Source organism: Scomber scombrus, chromosome 18 (assembly GCF_963691925.1).
Source record: "Scomber scombrus chromosome 18, fScoSco1.1, whole genome shotgun sequence".
NCBI classification, from domain to species: Eukaryota; Metazoa; Chordata; class Actinopteri; order Scombriformes; family Scombridae; genus Scomber; species Scomber scombrus.
In genome coordinates, this window is record NC_084987.1 from 15,044,108 (window position 1) to 15,059,854 (window position 15,747).

Consider the following 15,747-nt stretch of genomic DNA (forward strand, 5'->3'; position numbering starts at 1 on the left):
TCTTAGATCTATATATATATAGATAATTCTCCATGTATCTGTGTTAGCATCCATCTCCTTTAATATACGTGTGTGTGTGTGTGTGTGTGTGTGTGTGTGTGTGTGTGTGTGTGTGTGTGTGTGTGTGTGTGTGTGTGTGTGTGTGTGTGTGTGTGTGTGTGTGTGTGTGTGTGTGTGTGTGTGTGTGTCTGTGTGTGTCTGTGTGTGTGTGTAACTCTACATGTGCGCCTGGTGTTGGCTGATTGATGACTTTTCCGGCTGTGGGCAGATTCCCGGCAGTGTTTGATCCACATATCAGAGGAGGTGGAAGTAGGAGAGAGATAACATTCCAGGATGCTAGGAGGGAACGTGGGAAGTAGAACAGCTCATAGAGGCCATACACCATTCACGGACAACAAACGGAAATTACTCATTAAACCATGGGCCTAATGTCTAGGTAAAAAGAAACCACAAAGACTTAATGACTTGTGCATCCCTCTCTGACAAATCCCCACTTTGGTCAAAGCTGCATAATCACTTGCGGGCACAAATATTTAAATACAAATTCACAGAAACCTGACGTGCTATTGTCTTCTCAAGTTGTTATGCCTTGCATGTTAGCTACCTGTTTAACATTGGGATTTAATGAGATCATTGAGACACAAACATTTTGTGTAGCAAACAAAAAGATAAACCCAAAAAGATGAGCTGAAACAGCCGAAAGACAAAAAAAAGCTGCAGAGCTCAACCAGACGTGACCCTTTCAAACTGCTGCCTGTGCATATTTGTAACAACTTTTCTCGCATAAGTGAGTGTTTTTTTTAGTAAGAACATAAACATTAAATCCTAAATTGAGAAACTAATTTACATGTTAAAGTATTGTCAAGACTTCAGGATAGTATTTGCAAGTTTTGCTAAAAACTTATCATCCATGAAATGATAAACTATTTGATAAACTGAATATAACTATGGAAGCCCCCACACACACAAACACACACACTAGGCATATGGTACATATTTCAGAGTTGTTTCCTATTCTCTTTCTACTGTAGCTCACAGCAGCTGAAAGAGACAGAGACGGAAAGATAGAGAACAGTGTGTTCCCCCTGTGGGCATAGCTCGGTTGCAACATGTCTTCATTACCGCAGCAATTGTTTTACTATTTTCATCAGTACCAGGAAAGGCACCTCCACAACTGCGCAGACATGTGTGCATATTGCAATAGACGGGATAACTGTTCTATTTGCTGTTCAGGAGAGTTCCAGTTTGCCACCATCGCAATATCTTCCGACTTCAGTTCAGAATCAACTCTGGGAAAAGTGCTGAAAAACATCAAAGTACCGAAAGCAAGTCAATTCATACCAATATCAGTGATATCTTTCAGAGGGGCTGTCCTGGTCGACTTGCTAAAGCACGTCTTTTCATTCCTACACACAGACAGACAGAAAAGCAAAAGTTTATCTTCTCTAACACCTCAGGAGGGAGACCTCTCTCCTCCTCCTCCTCTTCCTACAGCTTCTCTTTTTCACTCACTTCTTTACCTTTCCTGCAATCCTTTGATAAAAGTGCAGATAAAAGAGAGCCTGTGCTCATCTCTCTGGCCATCCTTCTCTCCTTGAGGTTAGCATCTCCTTTATTATTTACTATTAAATCACTAGACATACATACACACGCTGCCATGTTCTACTAAAGCTTGTGTGTGTGTGTGTGTGTGTGTGTGTGTGTGTGTGTGTGTGTGTGTGTGTGTGTGTGTGTGTGTGTGTGTGTGTGTGTGTGTGTGTGTGTGTGTGTGTGTGTGTGTGTGTGTGAGAGAGAGAGAGAGAGAGAGAGAGAGAGAGAGAGAGAGAAAGAGAGAGTAAGAGAGAGTGAGTGAGAGTGTGTGTGTGTGGGGGGGGGGCGCGCGGGGGGGGGGGGGGGGGGCGCGCAGTCCACATACAGTGCCTTTGTTTATGTATGTCTGTGTGCTTTGTGCCCCTTGTGTATCTGTTCTTACCCTTTTGCTATGTGTGTGTGTGTGCGTGCGTGCGTGCGTGCGTACGTACGTGTGTGTGTGTGTGTCCTTGGCTGGAGGCAGTGCAGTGTGAGGTTTTTGCTGCTGTCTGAAGTCGTCCAGCCTCAGTGTCATTAGAGGATCTCTTTAATCCAGACTTTGGGAGAAACTTCTGACAGCACGCTGCAAATAGAATGCCTCGCCGCACATGAAGAGCAGCTCGGCTCCTAACAAAACACCAAGTTTAAAGAGGCCCCTGGCCTTTTTTCCTCCTCCCACTATTCCCTCCCTTCTTTCTTCTTTGCTTTTTTTTCCTGCCCTCTGTTGCTTTTACTTCACCCTAGGGAAACATGCTTGCCTTATCTGCGCAGGAGGACCACCCAGGAAAGATGACTCAGGCATCGGTGTCTTTGCACCGGTGTGTTTGTGTGTATACAACAATGGAATTGCACACTGTAGCAGTGTAGCACTCACATTTTTAGAACTTTTGCTGTTAATATTAATGCATGCCCATACCTGCGGATCGCTCTGAGCGGTGTGTTTGTTGGTGCTTGCGTGCGCGTGTGCCTCGCTAATCCTTTGAGCCAAAGTTTCGAATGAAAGGCAGAGGCACATTGCTGATGGAGAGGTGAGAGAGGCCTTCAAGCACCTCACTGTGGGACTGTGCAGAAGAGTACGCCACTGCCCCTATCTCTTCACTTCGGCCACGTGTTTCTCTCCTTCATGTCCCTCCCCTCCTCCTCCTCAGTATGTTTTCTGTTTGTTTTTTTTCCCACTCTCACCTTTCTGAACTTTCTCTTTTCTTTCTCTCTTTTGCGATATGGTCACATTTCTGCCTTATCTGTCGCAGCTTCTTGCTTTGCATTTTGTTTACTTTTTCCTGCTTCATACACCTTTCTCTTTCATTCTTTACCTTCTTCTTCTCTCTTCTCTCCATACCCCCTCCCTCCGACTCTCCCTAGGGAAATCAGATTTCCCCCTCTTCCTGGCCAGTTCACAATGATCGCAGTCTGCATGGCTGATAAAGACCGTATCGCCCCGAGCATCTGGAGACACTTAAGCAGGATCCTCCACACAAAGTCATTCACACACCTTCATACACTCAATGCTATAGAATCAACCAAAATGTGTGTGTGTGTGCACAGTACAGATATAAGTTATATAGAGAGTGATATGGAGAAAATTAGGAAGTAATTATAAGAGGAGAAATCATCCTCAGTTGTCCTCTCTCATGTTCAATAAATTACCGTAATAATTATATAAAAATTGCAATCCGCGATCATTTAACATGTGAGCCCCCAGGCTAGCACTGGATTAAGTCAAAGTCAGACGCTGCTGGTCAAATTGCACCAGGAAGGCTGTGCTGTGCAGGTGTTTACAGGTGTTTATACTCTTGGGTCAATTCACCAGTCTTTCCATGTCTACTTCATAGATTTATTATGTCAGCTGTCATATTCGTGTCTGTCAGACTAAGCGTGATATCTGTTGTTCTGCTCTGTGTCTTAAACCTGGTCTTCAGTATCATATAATATGATCATCATGTCTGATGGAGGATATTGACTAAGTATTTCCGTGGCCTCTCTGACTCACACAGTGCTTTTATTCATCATCAGAATCATCCCCTGTGATTATATTAATGTAGTGACAAGTGTTGAACTTGTGCCCTCAGAGTTTCTTTGAACACAGCCGATAGGAAACCCACATGAAAGAGAGGAACACGTCAACAGTGAGGCCCACTAAATCAGCCATACTTCCCAGAAGACCTGGTCCAGAAATTCTGTGTCACTGTGCGGGAATCAGAGGTGGATTTAGGGGAGGTGTGGGTTTGTCAGGGTCTCCATTCTTCTTTCTCTTACCTAAAAGGAGTCAGGAGTACAGAGATAGATATAGGTTAGGGTCACAGTGGTTAAACCAATAAAGTGGTGGAGGAAGGAAGGGAAAGAACACAACATAGATAATGCACTGACAAACAGCAAGTGCAATGTATAGCACTATAATGATTGTGTGCATAAAAACTGCTAAAGGGTAAGTCCCCTCAGCACACTCAACATCCTCTCATTCTCATGCCTTGGATACTACAATCCAGCAACCTGTGAAAATTGCATCAACACCACTCAAAATGTTTTTTTACTTTCATTAAGCCTTTCATTCACCAATAAACCAAATATAATGATGAAATAGAAGGAAAGGGGTTGTACTGAATGGGCTATCATGGGACAGAATCGTGACTGGCTGCAAAATACTCTGATTAGTAGGATTAACACCAGGCCTAGGACAATATGCTTATCTCCCAATTCAATGCTATCACGATACTTGGGTTCCATTTCAGTCCAGATTCCATTTTTCAGTCCAATAAATAGAAAAGGGGGCACTATTTTCAGTCTCTTGCGCCAGTGTACTGTGTACCAAACCATTCACTTAGTGCAATGAAATACAATATGAAACCTAACTAGCAGATAAGATAAAAAGTCCGCAGCATTTGATTTAAAAAGAAAAAACTCTGGGAAAAAGAACCTTTCACACTTAGTCCCTTGTGTGTGTCCTCAGCTGTGATGTGGAACGCATGGCCACTTTCAGGATGTCCGATTGGTTGTGTGTCTGCAACAAAGGTCGGGCTCAGGGGACCCCTCTGTCAGTGCAACGGTTCGCTCACTAAATCTCTGATGCCACCTTCCCCTGGTGGATCTGAGGGCAGACTCCAACAGGGGACTTACATCCTCTATGGTGCTTTTCAAGGTTGTCTCAGTGAACATCTGTTTGGCCACCTCCTGGTCCTCGACTTCAATCTCAGGGACATGACTACTGGTGTCTCATTCAGTGCTTAGTGTACTACCTCGTAGTAATGTGTGTGGATTTAGAAGTCCATCTCCCAATTAAAAAATTGACGTTCAGTGTAAGATGGATTTACCTACATTGATGCACTATGGTGATGTGATCATATATTTAGAATTATTAAAAAAAAGGAATTTTTACATGTCAAAAAATGTGAATTTTCCATCGGTCTTTGTTTAAATTCTTAGTTATCATGAGACCAGTCAGAAGTTCTCAGAGAGTTGCTACACAGAAGTTCATCCTGGCCCTGAAGCCTAACAGTGTATGTGTGATTTATGTCAGTGTTGTGGGTTGTAGATTAGGCGGTCATGCCTATCACCTGGACTGTGTTTCCTTCAGCCCTGAGAATCGACTAGGCAACACCTGGCCTGCTCAGTCAATTCAACTGTAAAAGCGTGTGTGTGTGTGTGTGTGTGTGTGTGTGTGTGTGTGTGTGTGTGTGTGTGTGTGTGTGTGTGTGTGTGTGTGTGTGTGTGTGTGTGTGTGTGTGTGTGTGTGTGTGTGTGCGTGCGCGCGCGCGCGCGCGTGCGTGCGTGCGTGCGTGCGTGCGCACTTTCACATGTGCACATATCACTCTCTGCTTTTCATGCAGACTAATCAAAGATGAAGTGTCCACATGTGTGCTCAAAACATCTGTTTCTGCGTCACATGCAGGACCTGCGCCTTTGTCTTTCCACTGTTATCACTTACAGACAGAGAGGAAAAAAACTGCACGCACACACACATACAGTGCATTTTGTTCTTTCATTATTATTTTTTCTTTGTTGTCTGAATCTTACAGAGCAAAATAGATAAAACTCAACTTTAGGTCATGCAGTAAATGATACAGTATATCTCTCTTATTGCCACCAAAGAAATAATGATCCTTAAAAGAATGCAGCTTTATTCAAGCCTAGAAAGTTTGCTAATTCTCAGAGTGAGAATTCTCTTTTTTGGGGTGCCCTTGTCTAAAAATGAGTTTGGGCTTAATGAGGCCAGCTTTCCAGTAATTACTGTCATGACTTTATTATTAGCCTTTTAACACACACGGAATAATCAAGCTGTGTCTTGTTTCCCTTTCTACCTTTCTCTCTCTTGAACAGTCTCTCATTGGCTCTGTCTGTCTTGATCTCTGTTGTTTCCTCAGTTGCACTCTTTAGAGAAGTCTCTCATTCAGGTTCAGCTTGTGTCTCTTCCTTGCTTAAATGTAACTGTAGATTAGTGTATATCACTCTGCGTTAGTTACACATTACATCACACAGATCTTGAGTGCTTTTTCTCTTTTTTCGCCAGTCAGCCGACAACACTGACTGTTTTTCCCTTCCCCCAGGCTCTGCAGGATAAGGTGGAAAGTCTACAGAGGCATCTGCATTGCTCAGAAAAGACACTGCTTAGCAAAGAGCTGGAGATTGAAGAGAAGGTAATGCAATCACTTTTTTTTTCTTTCTCACTATCTTGTTCTCATGCTTGTCAGGCATGTGCAAGAGAGGCTGCCTGACTCTCCCTCAAACTCATTTGCTCCTTACCGTTATCGTTGCATCACTCTCACTGCCAAACATGAACTTTTTTCATACTGCTGCCATCAGCCTTTCTGTCACAAATCTTTTCACTTCTCGCCATCACATAATATCTATTTGACTATTTCTTATTCATAATGCCATCCTTTTTCAGTTCTCTGAATCCCTTTACTGACCCCCAATGTCCCCATCACCTGACGTCCCTAACCCTTCACCCCTCAGTTGCCATCCTTACTAGACCCTCCAGGGGGCCACAAAAGACAAATAAAAATTAGTTCTTCCCTCACTTTCCTGACCCCCCCATCACTCTACCAGTTCATAGCCAAAGATATGCCCCCTCGCACATTTCCCAAATTCCTTGAGATTTGGCTTCAAGAGCCAGCGCCTAGGGCCAGGAATGCCACCACCGCCTGTGTTCAGAGGGAAGCCTCTATGCACACATACACACTCCCCATGGCTCTCCAGAATGCCCTATAATCAGGCTCTATTTTGACCTTGACACACACAGAGAAGAAAGCACTAATGACTACGCTCACACAGGAGGCTGTTCTTTGTACCCTGGTATGTACACCAAAGGCATTCATTCTCTCGTGTCCCCTCTGATCCGCCCACTGACCCTTGTACACACTTCACACACTCATCATACACCTCAGTGTCTGGCCATCATAAATCTGCAGAAAGGGGTCAGTGGTTTTTAGGAGCCGTTGGTCACTGAACCAGTCCCAGAGGCGCTGCTTGTTTTTTCCTATGACTTTGGAAGAACTGACCTCTGAACCCGAGTGCCATAATGTCAGATCATTTTGTCTGGATACGGGTTTGAGTTACTCTCTTCTACTTTTTTAGCTTTGCATTTATATGTTCTGGTAGCGTTGTTTACTGTGCAATCCATCACTGAAGACACAATTGATTAATTTGTTAGTGAAACGTTTTCTCAAAGGTTCCAAAAGGCAATATCACTTCACCACAACCACTATGGCAGATTGTTTACATAGGTTATAACCTCCTACACTGTTTTAGCAAGTGACATAAAGTAAGAGGCGATATCAATATCAATATTTTTCAGGATTATTTCCAGTTTCTTGCACATCACCTCAAATACTTTGTGTCTGTCTGAGTATCTGTGAGCATTATTAGTCCTTGTCTTAGTAGTGAACGGTATTTAATACTCCAGAGCATCAAGACATAAATTAAACTTGGTTCCATCAAATGTTCCACTGCATTGAATAAGGTAACACATATTCTGATTTCCATGATGTTCCACTGTGCAAAGTTTCATGACATTTTGTTAGAAAACAAAATGATTGTAGACATCTATTCTATTAATGTAAGGTTTTTTTTATGTATGAAATTGCTAAACACATTGCAACACTCAAAACCCACTTATTGCTTGTGGTGTATAGAGCTTGGTTTGAAATTGTTTGAGACTGGCGCCAGCCTGAAACACATATTTGGCACTGATACCAAAGATGCAGCTTTGTGTGTGTGTCAATAGGAAAGCAGCCATTCCACTATACATTTTTTATTTGTATATATGTACTGTATATTGTATGTGCCTCTGCATTGTTGTGTGCACACTGGTACATGTGTGCATTTTCTGTTGTGTATGTGTATGATAATAAACCTAACGGCCTCCTCTCTCAGCCTCCTCACAATGATATTGCCCTAGTTTATCTGCCAAGGGCCGTTAGGTTTATCTCAACTTCTTTCAATCCAATCTCACACACGCGAAAAAGCTTCCCAGACTTCACACAGATGTTGCACCCAACACTTGCAGAGGCACATACAATATACAAGTACATATATACAATAAAAATGTGTGGTTCAATTCTCCTTGAAGAGAGGAGCAGAATGTTGAAGAGTACAGCTCTTTGTATAAATACGTAATGATGGGCACAGTGAACTGTACAAGTTCTAGAGATGTATCGTCCTGCAACACGGGAGCTCTGTAAAATGAAAAATAAATAATTTCTTCAGACATACTGTAGAAATGCAGGGGGCTTGAGCTTTTTCTGTGTGCTGTTTTTCAGGAGGCACATTACATCAGCAGCTACCAGTCCATCCCATAGTTCTAACAACTTCACCAAGATCTGAAGCTACTTCTAATCTCGTTTTTTCTTTTTTTGCCTCTTTCTTTTATCTTTTTTCCCTTTCGCAGCAAAACGTTTTTGAATTCAAATCGCTCTTTGGTGAAGTCTCTGAGTGCCAACTCAATGGATGTGGAGGTGCAAACTTTGTGAGTGGCATCATTTTTGATGAACCCCCTCGTTCCTGACAAGGTTTTTGTCACTTTGGAACAAGGGGATATATCAAAAATGTCTTTCCAGCAGCTACTCACCTCCACCCCCCAACCCGTCCCACGCATGCCTGTACACACACACCCCAACTTCATTAGCATACATCAAGCTTCCCAATGATGTGACAAACTTCATTTGAACGTTGAAAGTGTTGAGGGCTTGTTCCTTTCTGCTGGCAGCTGTCAAAAACCACGCCATGTGACAGTACCAAACGCAAGGGAAAGTCAAAACCACAATCTAAAGACTATATATAGATGAAATGTTGTCATTTTAAGATGACTGGGAGGGGAAAACGACTGCCGCTCGTCGTGCTCTTCAAAACTAGAGAATCACGCTTCATCAGGAACAAACAAAACCTCATCTTAAAAAGAGCTGTGGAGATGAAACCTGATTTTTTTCCACAAAGTCAGAGTCCTTTTTTTAATGCTTTGGGAAATTGTGGCACACATTTTATTTCTTTGTGGTTCCCTTCCTATCTTTTCTTTCCTCTAACTTTCATCTGGAGGCCGTCAATGACCAAAACCTCATGAAAGGTTTGATCAATAGTACTGTTCAAAAGCACCAAACATCTGTCTTAATGGAGAGGAAGCTTTTTTTTAATAGATGCAGTCACATGTTATGCTAACTGTCAGAAAAACAAACATGCCTTTGCTGTAAAAAGATGTTCAAAGAAGGGAAAAAAAATGTGTATTTGCGTGAGGAAAAATAGAGATGTTAGAGGAGGGACTTTGGAAGGCAAGTAGAGGATGCAAAGCTGGAGGAACAGTGTCTCATAGGAAACCAGGCAGACATCTTTGGGGAGTTTGAGATATTCCTGTTTTGAATTTTAACAACATTGAGAGACACAGTGAAGTCAGATATTTGAGTTGATACTTTACCTATCCCTGCCTGTTTTTTTTTTTGGTTTTTTTTTTTTTTCTGGATCTGTTAGCCTCACACACGTTTCAACAACAGAGGTTGTTGTCATAAAAAAAAAAGAAAAAAAGACTGCTGCTTCCACCCACACACACTGCATAGTAAACTATGGCTGAGCTTTAGTTAGACATATGTGATTGCAAATGCTTTGGTCTGCTACTGTGCAGCAAAGGAAGAAATCTCTACCATACACCTTCAGATGTATGTAGATGTAGAACATATATACATATATATATATATATATATGTATGTGCATGCAGTATATGATGACTTTTTTTTTTTTTTTTTAAAGCAGTGCCTTCTTCATGATCAGGATGATACAACTTGGGCCAGTTGCGGCCAGTGCAGCCAGTTAGTGCTGTTTACCATGAAGTCATTAGGCCATGTGCCAGATACGCAGTTTTACTGTATCACATCATACCTTAGTTCTAGTTTTGGCTTCCCCCAGTAGTTTTTACTAAAGCAAACATTCATGGCTTGTCTACTTTCATCAGCGTTACACTAGATGTACAGTATCCTGTTGTCCTGGTGAATACGCCGTTGTTGCCTTGCCCATTCCAATGTATGGGAAGGCAAATGGGGACAGCATTGCCACAAAGGAGCTTGTAATTTAGGCAGAGCGGATCTCTCATTGCTGCGGTGACTGCACCATACATGAACCAAGAATGCAAAATTAAGGAGTTTGGCTTTTGAAGAATCTAGACTTATATTCAGAGTGGTTGGTAAGGGATGTGTTTATTCAACCATTGTTTATTGCTTTGGTCTGAGGTAGCGGAGTGTGTTTTGTCTTGGCTTGCCATTTTGTTATGACTACAGAAGCTGCTATAGATAGAGATAGACATTTTGAAAAATCTACACTCCCGTAGCTTCAGCTCATTTTTTAACTCCTGGACATTCAAATTAAAGCTTCTGCAAACCATTTTTTTGCCACTTGTTTGAAAAGGTCACTCTCAAATTATCCTAGACTTCATTCTCGCACAGGGAGAAAAAGACATATTTGTGTAAACGGTTGGACTCTCGGCCCAATATTATTGGCCCGACACTTTAAAATGAATAGGGCAGAAGGAGGAAAAATTGGCAAAGTTGTGGCAGACTAATCTACTGCACACTGTGCCGAGACAAAGTGAGCTGCTTCATGTTGGGATCATTTATACCGGGGATTGCTTTGAAGTGCTTCCCAATCCCTTTCATTGTGCCCAGGAAGATTAATTAGCCAAAGCCAGAACAATCAGTTAAATCCACAACAGGAAAATTATTTTTAGGAAAACCAATCTTTTTCCCTCCCCCTCACCTCGTTCACGCTCTCTTCACTTGAAAGACCGGACTGATGAGATGTGGGGAGCTCGACTTTGCTCTGTCAAAGACATTATGATTGGTTAAAATGCCGAGACTCTGGTTACACCTTGAAATATGTGGGTGAAAACTCTTGCTTTTCACAGCCGCCAGTTAAACTATTCATCAAGCTCTGAATTAATTGATTCAGCAACTCTTTTCGAAACGCTGTAAATGCTTTTTACAATACTGTAAAAGGTCTGTGTTTGTGCACACGTGTGTGTCTGTGTGCATGTGTGTGTGTGTGTGTGCCCATTCATGTGTGTTTGTGGGTAAAAGGGGGGTTGCGCTAACCAAACCCTTTTCAACTTCTATAATCAGACTCTGGTTTAGTGGAGTGTAATTTAGCCCCAGACAGACTTCCTCCAGTCCTCCCCAGTGGAGCTAGCTAGCTAGCTCCCTATTGAGCTGCTGCTGTGTTTGATGTGTTCTGCCCTCCACCATGGCCCTGTCCTCGTCCAAACCCGACTGTGTCAAGCCCCTAAAATGCATTGTGTCACATTTTGCTGTAGTCATCAGCAGCCAGTAGGGGGTGTTGTGCAGAGTAAGTCATGCTGGCCTGCGGACCCCCTGTTGAGATGTGAAGGAGCTGTGAAGAGCGAGGGAATACTCTGAGCCATGAATAAAGAGGGGATACCCACACTGTGTGTGTGTGTGTGTGTGTGTGTGTGTGTGTGTGTGTGTGTGTGTGTGTGTGTGTGTGTGTGTGTGTGTGTGTGTGTGTGTGTGTGTGTGTGTGTGTGTTGGTGCCTCCTCCAAAGGGAGCTGTTCTTTTGGTGTTTCTGAAAGTGTATACAGAGTAGCAGGAGCAGTTATTCAGCAATATGAAGGATCATTAATGTTATATGACAATGAGTTTGATTGATAACTCCTTTGCATCAGTTTTAATTTGATGATTGAAAATCTCACATGTAATTTTTTTAATCTAATTAATTTATTAGTTCAGTTGTTCTTTTTAAGTTGACCGAAGCTGTTTGGTTGTCTTGTCAGGTGACTGATGTGCGTCAGGAGTACGAGGAGAAAATCAAAGGTTTGATGCCGGCAGAGCTCAGACAGGAGCTGGAGGACACTATCACGTCACTGAAAGCGCAGGTGAGAGCTGACTGTTTATCAGACATACAGATCAGCTGCAGAAAGCACGAGAACAAACATGCAAATATATTCAGTCTGTTTATTTTAAAGAATGTTCAAATCTGTCAGGTTTTCATTTTCAGCTTACTAAATCATCCTCATCAGTCTTTTTTTCTGTCATTATTCTAAACCTTTTTTAAATTCTTCTGTTACATTTTGACATACTTATCAGCTCTTCATTATGAACTAGTAATATTCTATTTGTATACAGGGTTTTTGAGACAAAGGTGCCAAAGGCGTGAGAATGTGCACGGTGTGGCATACACACTTTTGTCCACACCTGTAGAGAGTTGTGCACTTAAGTGAAAAAAATGATTGACAGATAAAAGTGTCCGTAGTGATTATCTCCCAGTTCGATACCATCAGGATACCTGGGTACCGATTGGATTCAGAATCCATTCTCAATTAAATAAATAGGCAAGGGGGTACTATTTTCAGTCTCTTGTTCCAGTATGCTGTGTGCCAAACCATTCACTAGTGTCCTTAGTCCTCTGAAATACAATATGACACATAACTGTCAATTAAGATAAATGGTCCAAAGGATTTCTATATTAAAATGTTAACTGTATTAATTAATGGATTAATTAATTTGCAGGCATCTTACTGTCTGGGCAAGTGCTCTGCTGTGTTAGTATTAATGTCATGTCTCCAGCAGTGGAGAGCAGCCTCTCTGCTGCACCATTAGCTCCAGGGAAAGCCATGTCTAACATGCTGAGAGGGCGCAGGGTTTCTGAGGTGGAACAGACTGAGCACGGAGTTATTTTCCTCACCTCAGAGTTGACTTATGTTGTTGAATGCTGCAATGTGTGTTCATCACCTGGTCTCGTTTGTTACTGCTGGAGTTCACTGCTCCACTCCACCAATATTAGTCTCTGAGCCACAACAAAATTCATGTTTGTCATGCAAAGTTAATTCAGCAAAAATGCTCGCAAACGCTTTTGAAGAGAAAATACAAAATAGTGCACTGTAGACTGTCCGAGTGCTCCACCGCCTTCGCAGTTGAGTTCCGTCTTTTCGTTCCGTCAACATCGTATGCCGTAATTTTCTACAAGGTCGGCCCACCTTTGAGTTAGATAAGTAAAGGAACCCCTGGTATTCCTAATTGTCTTTTTTATTTTCATATTCTTCTATTGAGAGCTGCACTACATGAGCAGTCCAACAAGTCTTCATTCTTTCAGTGTGTGCACACTTAGTCAATAAAATCAATTCTGATTTCATGAAATAAATCTGGAATAAAGGCCAAACTGCTACAACTTTGAAAGCAGAATGTGATACATAAGACAGAAAACAGATCACACTTATCCTGTAGAAGTGTCACTGAGCACGGCAGCAAACTGTCAGCCAGAGGATCGCTGCTTTGATACAAAGCCTGAACATTGATTTTCTTGTTGAGCACAAAGATTATTTAATATACAGCCCAGAAATATTGGACAGTATACATTGGACTGATTGTCAAAGTAAATGTTTGTGGCCTTGTAGAGCACAAGGATACGTTACATTTGAAGTTGATATTATTTCCTTTTGTCTTTCACTTCCCCTGTTATTAATCAATCAAAACTGACAAAAACATAACCCGAACATTCTGCATGAATATGCATGTCAGGATTATTTATTTGGAAGAGAAAGATGATGGCTTCAGTGTGGCATTCGATCACAGACTTTGCTTTCAATTTGGACCCTGCCAATCCTCTTTATAAACCGTAATCTCCTCTCTCTCTCCATCAGGTCACACAGTAACCTTCCACAACCACAATCATACAGCCATGTTGATCCTCTGAGCTATGTCTTACTCATTTCATTGGGCTCATTTTCACACTGAATCGCAGTAAAGGGCTTTCATTTTCTCAGCATTTACACTGTAAACAAAAGAGGGTATTCTATAACAACGATGAGCGCTGCAATACACACTCTTGTAAAGGGGGTTCATCATAAACCCTTGCTTTGTTCTAATAGGTCTACCAAGATCTTGTTTCAGTGAACAGACCACAGTTCTGTGATTGGATATGTTTCTAAGATGTAATTCATGACCAGAATGGTCTCTTCTCTCATTGATGATGTCTTGGGTTTTGCACATTAAAGTGCATTATTTTTACATTGGAGGGGGGAAAAAGGTAGGGAGAGTTTTCGTGTCTCTGGAGGCATCCGACCACATTTCGGTGGGGTTTTGCATATACTTCACCACTGTGAAGTGCCAAATGAAATGCAAGAACTTTCCTGAGGTCTCCCCCACAGAAAGGAATGTACCCTCGGCTCCAGTACGGTAGTCCCAGAACAATACAGATTCTTTTAGAGTCGTTATTATTCTGCCAGGCTCTAGATGCCGTGTAAATGTAGATGGGGTTTATTTTCACTTCAGCCAAAGACACTTCATAAATAAACTCACACTTTGTAGCCAAACAAAAGAATGCCGCAGCCTCCTCTTGCGCCGCCCTAACCTCAGCTAACCTGGCTCATAATCTCCCCTCTGTCCCCATGTGCCTTAACCCCTTTGCCCTAATCTCCTGACCCCCAACCCCTGCTGTCCTGACCCCTCGACTCAACAACCAAGCCTTTCTTCCACTTTTCCCTACTTAGCTAACCCCCTCCACCAAAAAGCACAACTGACCCAAAGCCATCATACCTTCTCCACTTCCTGCTTCTGATGTTTTCTTACTCCCTTCATTGTACAAGAAATCAGAGTGAGTACATTTTGGAGATTACTCTGTGCCAAAGTTTGCTTTGTGTTGCAGGTTAACTTCCTTCAGAAGAGAGCCTCTTTGCTACAGGAAGACCTGGATGCCTGCCGCAGCAGGAGGTTAGCATGATTGTTTAGATTAAATAGAAACGTGTGTGCATACGTGCCTGCTTAGTGCATGTAGAAATTTGTACGCCTGTACAATACAGTGCATATATTTATTCACACAAATTCCACGACAGCTTGTCTCTGACAGAGTATAGATAAGGAAGAACATCAAATGTTAGTCATAGGCTTATAGTATACTGGTAGGCACGGTTAATGGTGCAGATACATTAAATGACGTCTTACATGTCTTTGACTATGACAGCATTCAGTGCTGGGGGCTTTGATTTGCCTTCCATTCATCATACTGTAAGAGACATTTATGTCTGTATGAAAAGCATCTATACGTGCAGTGATGAGAGAACTAGTCAAACAATGCTGTCACTCACATCTCTCCAAACATCTCTCAGGACTCTCAGTTACGCATATCATAGTAAATAACGTGTTCTTTAAACATATTCTACCTCAGGCATTGAGAGTCTTATAGGAGCAGTCTATCAGATAGATTGGTGTTGGTGTAATGATGGATTCACAATGCATCTCTTTTTGCACAGGTAACCCCAGACAAACCACAGCCCAACCTTACTCTGGGATATGAAGGATAAGACAACCAATCAGATGTGAGCATTAAAGACTGTTACAAGTATTTTACACACCTGTCATGCCACTGCATAAGTCATCTTTTAGTTTGATGTGCTGTTGTCTCTTGTGGTTTTAACATTTTGAATGATTTATTCATCATCAGATTTTAGCTCTTACTAAAATATATAAGTTTACAACGTTCCATCATTTAAATGTTATGTTATTTGATATTATCAGTGCAATGTTATTATTGTCAATGATATTTTATTTGATATTAATTGTCATGTCCACTAAAATGCACCATTTTTAATAAAAGTCTGCATCATTTTCCATTGTCATGCTGCTTTTTTTTCTGAGCATGTTTTTCATCTTCTTCAAATATCCCATAATTAATCCCTCAATTAGAGAAGGTCAAGC

General features: G+C 41.8%; 1 protein-coding gene across 3 annotated transcripts in view; it reads left to right on the top strand.

Annotated features, from left to right (window-relative positions):
- cep112 (centrosomal protein 112) overlaps positions 1-15,644 on the top strand; it is an 81,640-nt gene extending 65,996 nt beyond the window's left edge. For all 3 annotated transcript variants that reach the window (XM_062438526.1, XM_062438527.1, XM_062438528.1), the window contains 4 exons: positions 6,111-6,200; positions 11,829-11,930; positions 14,699-14,763; positions 15,303-15,644. In XM_062438526.1, coding sequence (XP_062294510.1) covers positions 6,111-6,200; positions 11,829-11,930; positions 14,699-14,763; positions 15,303-15,306 — 261 coding nt within the window. In that variant the 3' untranslated portion in view covers positions 15,307-15,644. The remainder of the gene's footprint in view (positions 1-6,110; positions 6,201-11,828; positions 11,931-14,698; positions 14,764-15,302) is intronic.
- The last annotated feature ends 103 nt before the right edge of the window (positions 15,645-15,747 follow it).